Source organism: Manis pentadactyla, chromosome X (genome assembly GCF_030020395.1).
Source record: "Manis pentadactyla isolate mManPen7 chromosome X, mManPen7.hap1, whole genome shotgun sequence".
In the NCBI taxonomy this organism is placed as follows: Eukaryota; Metazoa; Chordata; class Mammalia; order Pholidota; family Manidae; genus Manis; species Manis pentadactyla.
Window position 1 is genome coordinate 116,353,133 of NC_080038.1, and position 9,472 is coordinate 116,362,604.

The 9,472-nt window shown below is 44.7% G+C and overlaps 1 protein-coding gene across 1 annotated transcript; it reads left to right on the forward strand.

Moving 5' to 3' along the window:
- The first annotated feature begins 2,998 nt into the window (after window positions 1-2,998).
- Window positions 2,999-8,060, forward strand: LOC118923486 (PWWP domain-containing DNA repair factor 4-like). Its single transcript, XM_036907326.2, is given in 3 exon segments — window positions 2,999-3,264; window positions 6,559-7,789; window positions 7,791-8,060. Coding segments are annotated over 3 exon segments (1,767 nt in total).
- The last annotated feature ends 1,412 nt before the right edge of the window (window positions 8,061-9,472 follow it).

The window sequence follows — 9,472 nt, forward strand, 5'->3', positions numbered from 1 at the left end:
CAAGATTATGCACCAACCCTTAATGGAACACATTTGGACAATGGGCCAAGGCATAGGATGAGAGGACCGTTGAATATTTAATATCTTCATTTACCACCCTTCCCTCCTGGTTGTCTCTCTTAAGGATGCATTACTTTAGTAATTGGAAAAGAATAACCGTCTGCTGAAAGTACTCCCTGGAAGTGTTTCATAGTCAAAAAGATGTGCACAAATGTAAATGCGAGAGACTATTCAAGCAGGTTGTACAACATTTAAAACAATGTTTTAATATCTTATCGAATGTATGTATAGATGGGGGAAAACTAAGAGTCCTTGCACTCATGGATTTGCAGTAAGTGTTCCTAGGAGACTAGACTACTGAGGCTCAGGACTTTCCCTACTTTATAATTTTAAACTTCATTTTGGATTTCCCACGTGTGTCTTTAAAATAAGGAACTAAGAGGAGCTGAAAAGAACATCTATACTGGAAGCAGAAACATCTGCATGCTTTGCCTGTGTTGAGGTAGAGAGCACGGGTTACATGCATCAATATCAGGCGTCTGATTGGGTCTCTAACGTCTGAGAGAGAGAGAGAACGTGTGTGTGGGGTGTGGGGGGGTGTGTTTCTTGGGGGTGGGGGTAGCCCTCTCTTTGGGGTTGAGGAGACTCAGGCACTCATCTTTTCTGTGACGGTCTGGCAGGCCCTGCTGCAGGGCTCAGTCACCTGTTTTTCCTTCTCCCTTTTGTTTTGTGTCCTCATATGACACCTGTGCTCTGAGAGCCAGTACACTGAGTTCTCTAAAGCCATGGATGCAAACCCTGCACGATCGCACACCCTGTTCCAAGACAAAGTTTGTGCAGTTTGTGCCCAAAGTATATGTTATTTAGTCATCATATAGTTCATGTTCTATCTATGAGTATACACATGTGAACAAAGTCACACGTGTATGCATTCATTAGGGAAACAATATTTCATATCATGAGACATATCATTTGAAACTGACAACAGATGAGCTAAACTCTGTAAGTGAATTATAATATGTATTTGTACAATGTATACAGAAAAGTCAAAAGGGCATTTCGGGTGTGGGGAAGAGAGGGATTGAGTGAACAACTGCATCTTCTGCATTGCACACTAACTGTTTGAAATTTATTTACATAAAGTTTTTGAATATGCGGGAAACCACGTTGTAAACAGGTTCACAAAAATGATGTGAAAAATAGGCATTCACACGAAATGGTGACCAAACATGCTCTTGAGTGAAGAAATGGGGTCCTAAGCAATAAGTGCAGGTACGTGTATATGAATCCACAAGAAATGTGTCAGAAGCCCATACGCGGTGTTATAGATATTGAGAGTGAATATCTATAATGGATTGGCTCCTGTATAATCTCCCTACACGTTTTAAATTCTCTGTCAGTCCATATAAAGCTACTTCAGAGGCAGACACACAAAAAAACCCCACTAACATTATAGACCTCATTTTGTGTGTCTCTCTCCCCCTCCTCTCTGTCTCTCTCTGTCTCTGTCTCTCTCTGTATCTCTGTCTCTGTCTCTGTCTCTCTCTCACACACAAACATTCACATGCTGCCACTATTCGATTGGTGTGTCCAGCACAGACGAAGGCTCTCATGAAAGCAGTAGTTCCCATTGTTCTGAAAAATAGGAGGTTTAAGTGACATTTCTAGTTCAGAACAGCATGCATTCCACAACTGGGGAAGGGAAAATGATGAATCAATCCCCATTTCACTGGCTTAATTTCCTATCTGCCTTGGACCTTTTTAGATTAACATTAGAGGTGTGTTGGCCCTGGGTATCCATCTGCATTTGAGGCCATCTGATCCCTGAGAGAACAGTGCACTTGAGAAGCACAGGGCAGTGTAAAGGATCTGCCGGAAGAGTGGTTGGAGTGTGCAGATCAAGGGACACAGCTCTCAGAACCACACCTACCATGATCCACGCAGTGTTTCGTAAGACTCTCCACTTTACTAAACACTTCATTTGCAACCATTTCATGTTGAAACTTGGGGTGTGATTATTTTGCTCCTCTTTCTATAGCCACTTCTTTACATGGATTTGGTGCTGGGAGGGAAAAGCTTTTCATCTTTTTAAATCAAAGTATAGCTGCTATACAGCATTGTATTGGTTTCAAGTATGCAACACAATGATTCAAAAGTGAAATACCTTGTTAAATCCTCAGCCCCGCTAGTGCAGTCGCTATCTGTCTGCACAGAAAAATGAAGAAGTACACGTCACAGCCAGTGGCCTGCGCCTGCAGCAGTCCTTATGGAGGGTGATACCAGTAGCCACCACGGTGATCTTCATGAACCTCTGGATTCTAAGCTCATGCTCTTGAACACGCCATTGTGCAGACACACAGTATCTGTAGGCTGGAGATCACCTCTAGCTTCTTTGGGTGCACAGGGTGGCCCTAGCACCCTAGGAAGGAAAACCTGAAGCACTTCCCTAGGACGAGACCCCAGGAGCACAAAAGGCACAGGATGTCCAATAACACAAGTGAGATGCCGGACGTCACACACACCTCCCCACACAGATGGTCTTTAATATGCAGTAGTAACAAGTAGGGCCAGAAGCAGGGCTTGGAGGGTTATAAAACACTCCTGGTATCTTCCATGTTTTTCCCCAAATACTTGCCCACATATCTACCCATGTATCGGGACAATCAACACACTCCTGTTTATATTTCCCTGTTTTATCTCTTATCACTTCCCACTGGCAAAACATTCTTCTACTTGCACAAAAGGAATTTTTTTTTCTGATACATTTCTGGTTTCCCTTTCCCTCATTCCAGTGCTCTCTGGTATAGTCTGCTCAAAGCATGAGTTCCAATGTCCCTGAGAGATTCAGGAGGAGAAAGGCCACACAAACTGGAAAGGTCCTCAGCAAAAAGATTTGGTGAAGAACGTTGGTTTAGGGAAGACCTGCCACAGCTGTGGGTATGACAGCCAGGCCCCCCAACCGTCATTAGTTAGCTCTTGACAGGAAAGTCAAATCGTGATGGTTGCTGAGTATGTCCTCTGCAATTGGAATTGGAAAGGCCACCTTTGGCCAGCAAAGGTTTTGTCCAGATCCAGGAAAAAGGCACGGTCTCTAGAAGTTCAAATACTCTCAGTGGATGAAAAAATTAAAGTGAAAAGCACAGATATGAAGATCCTAAATGAGTCTCAGATTGAATCCGTTACCTCCGCGCTAGTGGCCCCGTCAAAGGCCAATGTCCCACCAGGAGAGGAAGTGGCCTACAGAAGGGCCCTCATGGTGGCACTGTAGATTCTGAATGAAAGAGCCAACTGGGGTCTGGCAAGAGCATCAGGTGCTCCAGAGACCACTATGCCATCTCACAAGGGGCCGCAAAATTGGCCTCGTAAAAAGTGCTGGGAGAGGGGAGAACCAAGATGGTGGCATGAGTAGAACAGCGGAAATCTCCTCCCAAAATCATATATATTTCTGAAAATACAACAAATACAACTATTCCTAAAAGAGAGACCAGAAGACACAGGACAACAGCCAGACTACACCTATACCTGAGAGAACCCAGCACATCGCGAAGGGGGTAAGATACAAGCTGTGGCCTGGCAGGACCCAAGCGTCCCTCACCCTAGCTCCCAGTGGGAGGAGAGGAGTCGGAGCGGGCAGGGGGAGGGAGCCCAGGACTGATAAACACCCAGCCCTAGCCATCCGCACCAGAGCGCAGACACCCAGAGCGTGCGTGGGGTGCTGGAAACTAGGGAAACAGGACAGTAAGACTAGTGAGCAGGTCCCTGCAGCCCGCACACCTGGGAAAAGAAATGCGAGTTCTTTTTGAAAGTCTTAAAGGGACAGGGACCCCACGGCTGGACGGAAGCGTCCCGGGACACTTAGCCCAGCAGCTGGGAATCCCAGGGAACATGGGGCGCCCTAACCCCCTGGGCGGCAGCGCAGCTCGGAGGCCCCTCACGGCGATAAATAGCCTCCCACCCATTCCTCCTCTGACGCAGCTCCGCCATATTGGAGAAGCAGCCTGAGGCTGGCCACGCCCAGAGCAACCATGGAGCTCCACAGCTGCCGGGCAAGAATTAGAAACACCGTCTGCACACAGCTACCCAGAACAAGCCGCTAGGGGTCGCTGTTCTCCCAGGAGAGAAGGCCACAAACCAGCAAGAAGGGACTTTCTCTTAGCCAACACATGCGCCAGCTCCTCACAAATACCTCTATCGCCATGAAAAGGCAGAAGAATTTGATACAGACCAAGATCACAGAGGCAAACCTGAGAAGAAGATAGACCTAACCAATCTCCCTGAAAAAGAATTAAAAATAAAGTTTATAACCATGCTGATGGAGCTGCAGAGAAATATGCAAGAGCTAAGGGATGATGTCTGGAAGGAGATTACAGATATGAAACAATCTCTGGAAGGATTTATAAGCAGAATGGGTAAGATGCAGGAGGCCATTGATGGAATAGAATCCAGAGAACAGGAATGCATAGAAGCTGACGCAGAGAGAGATAAAAGGATCTCCAGGAATGAAACAATATTAAGAGAACTGTGTGACCAACCCAAAAGGAACAATATCCGCATTATAGGGGTACCAGAAGAAGAGAGAGAAAAAGGAATAGAAAGTGTATTTGAAGAAATAATTGCTGAAAACTTCCCCAAACTGGGGAAGGAAATAATCGATCAGACCACAGAAGTACACAGAACTCCCAACAGAAGGGACCCAAAGAGGACAACACCAAGACACTTAATAATTAAAATGACAAAGATCAAGGACAAGGACAGAGTTTTAAAGGCAGCTAGAGAGAGGGAAAAGGTCACCTACAAAGGAAAACCCATCAGGCTATCATCAGGCTTCTCAACAGAAACATTACAGGCCAGAAGAGAACAGCATGATATATTCAGCAATGAAACAGAAGGGCCTCGAACCAAGAATACTGTATCCAGCACGATTATCATTTAAATATGAAGGACGGATTAAACAATTCCCAGACAAGCAAAAGTTGAGGGAATTTGCCTCCCACAAACCACCCCTACAGGGTATTTTAGAGGGACTGCTCTAGATGGGAGCACTCCTAAGACTAAATAGACGTCACCAGAGAAAATAAAATCACAGCAAAGAAAGCAGACCAACCAAATACTAACTAAAGGCAAAAAATAAAATCAACTACCAACAAAAGCAGTTAAAGGAAACACAAAAGAGCACAGAATAAAACAATCAACATATAAAGAATGGAGGAGGAGGAATAAGAAGGGAGAAAAATAAAGAATCACCAGACAGTGTTTAAAGTAGCTCAATAAGCAAGTTATGTTATACAGTAAGATACTAAAGAAGATAACCTTGAACCTTTGGTAACCACGAATCTAAAGCCTGCAATGGCAATAAGTACATATCTTTCAAAAATCACCCTAAAAGTAAATGGTCTGAATGCATGAATCAAAAGACACAGAGTAATAGAATGGATCAAAAAGCAAGACCCAACTCTATGCTGCTTACAAGAGACTCACCTCAAACCCGAAGACATGCACAGACTAAAAGCCAAGGAATGGAAAAAGATAGTTCATGCAAACAACAGGGAGAAAAAAACAGGTGTTACAGTAGTAATACACAAAATAGACCTCAAAACAAAGAAAGTAACAAAAGATAAAGAAGGATGTTACATAATGATAAATGGCTAGTCCAACAAGAGAATATAACCATTATAAATATATATGCATCCAACACAGGAGCACCAATATATGTGAAACAAATACTAACAGAACTAAAGGAGGAAAGAGAATGCAATGCATACATTTTAGGAGACTTCAACACGCCACTCACTCCAAAAGATAGATCCACCAGACAGAAAATAAGTAAGGACACAGACGCACTGAACATCACACTAGAACAGATGGACCTAATAGACATCTATAGAACTCTACATCCAAAAGCCACTATTTACAATAGCCAAGAAATGGAAGCAACCTAAGTGTCCATCAGTAGATGAATGGATAAAGAAGATGTGGTACATATACACAGTGGAATATTATTCAGCCATAAGAAGAAAACAAATCCTTCCATTTGCAACAACGTGGATGGAGCCAAGAGGGTATAAATAAGTCAGGTGGAGAAAGACAAACACCAAATGATTTCACTCATATGTGGAGTCTAGGAACAAAGAAAGACTGAAGGAACAAAACAGCAGCAGAATGACAGAACCTAAGAATGGACCAACAGTTACCAAAGGGAAAGGGACTAGGGAGAATGGGAGGGAAGGGAGGGATAAGAGTGGGGAAAAAGAAAGGGGGTATTATGATTAGCATGCATAATGTATGGGGGGGCATGGGGAGGGCTGTGCAATGCAGAGAAGACAAGTAGTGATTCTGCAGCATCTTATTACACTGATGGACAGTACTGTAATGGGGTTTGTGGGGGGACTTGGTGAAGGGGGGACCCTAGTAAACATAATGTTGTTGAAAAAAAAAAGTGCTGGGAGTCCAAAGGGGACTTACCAAGGAGTCTTAAGAAGAGTGAAAACCCCAAATCACTGCTGGTATGGCCCAGGTGTGAGGATGCCCCACATATTGACAAACCGCGGGTGCACACAGCTATCGCCACATCTCTTCCAAGGGAAACGCAAAGTCCTCACAAAACTCCAGCGTGTGCCCAAACTTCCCATCACTCTTGGAAGATGATCATGAGAAAGCGGGTAAGAAAAAGGGAGGCACTTCAGGAGTTATGCCCTTGCATTGCACGGTCAAGGAAGAAGGTGCAGATGCTAAAGATGGAGGCATCCTTCCATCTCTGCCAGCAAGTTTCATCCTTACTGTGCCCAGGGCTCTGAAAGAAGAGGCACACGACACCTACCCAAAGGCCCTGGCTGCCTCGTCTGAATGTTCTACCTTCTCTAGGAATATTGAGGGCCCTGGAGACGGTGCCTGGAAGCCAGGCTTGGAAGGTGTGGCAGCATCCTCCAGTGCCCCCAGCCTTAGGCTGCGTTACTCCCTCCGTCGGGAAAACAGAAAAAGGAAGCTGCAGGTACCAGAGCCTGAGAAGGGACTGCAAGAACTTCAACCTTTAGTTGACTCACAGGCTGTTAACCCCAACACTGCTACTGAAAAGGACGTCAGCAAGGAAGCGGGACAGCCGACGAGCATGGATTTCCCACAGGAGCCATGTCCCATTGAAGGAGGAATGATGGTCTGGTTTAAATGTCAAAATCACCCATTTTGGCCAACTGTGGTACAGACTGTCAGCCAAGCAGAACAGACTGCAAGGGTGCTTTTGATCGAGGCAAACATGCACTGTGAAAAGAGAGGCATTCGAGTTCCTCTTCGAAGATTAAAGCATCTGGATTGCAAAGAGAAAGGAATGCTAATGAACAGAGCCAGGAAAATGTACAGGCAGAGTGTGAACTGGTGCTTCTCCCTGATTTCCCACTACAGAGAAGGGCTCGGCCAGGGGTCTTTTGTGGGCTCTTTCCTGGACTGCTATGCTGCTGACATCAGTTACCCAATTAGGAAAGTCATCCATGAGTGGGTGGTGGAGACTGACTTCCCAAAGGTGAATTACGCCGACCTGGAAGATTCTGAGGAGGAGACCTCTCTGGGCGGGAAGATGCCCTTCAAGAAAATTTTGCCTGACCTGACGAGGGCTGCTTGGGACTGAGAGAACCAGAAGCTAGTGGACTTCATCGTGAAAAGAAAGGGGGCCGACGACCATCTCCTGGACATCGTAAAAGGTAGGAAAGAGTCCAGGTGGCTGGCATCATTTCTGAATTCAGGCAGGTATGTGATCTGCACTGAAACATACCGAGAGGATGAAGACCAGTTGGATGTCTGTGGTAAGACATTTACAAGAAATCTACAAACAAATAGACAAGACAATGCTGGCTCTGGGAAGAGATGACAAAGTGAGCTTTGTTGTGGAAGTTCTCCTGCCAGAAGCAACCGTTTATTCAATTGCCGTACTTGATGGGTTAGAGTACAAGGAGGCAGAGGAAAAGTACCTGCGAGGGCCACCTGTGCATTACCAGGAAAAAGAACTATTTGATGAGAACATCTTAAAGATAGTGAGAAAGAGATCGGTAGCAAGGAGCAAGGCTGAGTAGCCGGGGCCAATGGGCCCACACCTCGGCAGGAAGACTTCTCATTTACATCATCAATGAGAAACGCTGTCTGTATGAAATATGTGCTCCTTCCATTGTCTATGGCATGTAAATACTATACGTTCTGGAAATTTGAGGCCTTGGCAACGCACTAAATTCATTTTGGATCCATCACTAGCACTTGTGGGTGCCACCATCATCATCATTTCCTGCTCCCAAACTCCTCACAAACTGGTTTGTTAAAATATGGCAAACACTTTTACTTCCCTCTACGTACTTTCGATATGTAATTGTTCAGATAGTTTCTTAACATTGCTCTTGACTGTGCTTCACATTTTAGTACGGGAGGCGTATTCTTTTATTACATGAAAAAGCCCTGGGATCAGATGTTAAGCAACAATCGTTTGTAAAATCTAAGGTACATGTTTTACAGAAACATCACATGGATTTCTCACTCTTCTTCTGATGCATCGGTATGAATGATTGTATCCCCTCTTAAGGTTATACCTGAATTTTCCCTGCCGTGCTTAAATTGTTTGGGAAAAGAGCCCTGAGAGGTGACACCAATGACAGAGACTTTTTTCTCCATATATGACCACCTCTTCAAGGGGTTCTAGGAAAAGCAATCTGGATCAGCTGCAAGGAGTCCACAGGTGGGTGTATGAAAACCTCAGCGTGCAGTAAACACTTTGTCAGCCCGTGCAAGACTGTTACCTCTACATTTCCCTGAGATTCCATTTAGGGAAGTAGCTCTCCCTCAGGGGCTGCATTATTTCCTAAAGCAGACAGCAAGGCTTCTGGCTGTCTTCCTAACTGACTGGATCCTCTACACACAGCCATCTGTCCCTACGTGAAGGACAACTAGAGTCATCATATACATAGTCTAGATACTCTGGACCTAGGAGTCCAGGCTGAGGGCCAGGAGCCCATCTAGATGGCATAAACTGTAGGAAAGCAAGCACTTTGGTCTGGACCTGTGTCCCCTAAAAAGCAGTCATTTGTTTCAAACCAAGCGAGCTTTTTATCTCTTGACTTACTCACCAACTAACTCCAACAGGTTCCAACAGTAGAAACGCAGACTGGTAAGTCATTCCAGGCTGCTTGAGCAGCAGACGGACCGGGACCTGGGAACTGGGAAACTGGTTACCAAAAAGTCTCCACTAAGAGATAAATCTGAAGCCCATGAATGGTCATCCTAACTTTTGAAACAAGATTTTTTCTTATTTTGAGAAAATAAAAAGTAGAAAAGCTGGTTTACTTTTAAGTAGATGTGAGAATAAACATTAAATGGTTAACATGAAGCTGAGTGCATTTTTATTCTTACAGGGAGTCAGCTGTCACTCACGGACCCATACTATGAGTTCACATAACATGTGGTTTTTTTGTGTTCAAAATGTGTAAAAATTAGCTGCTTT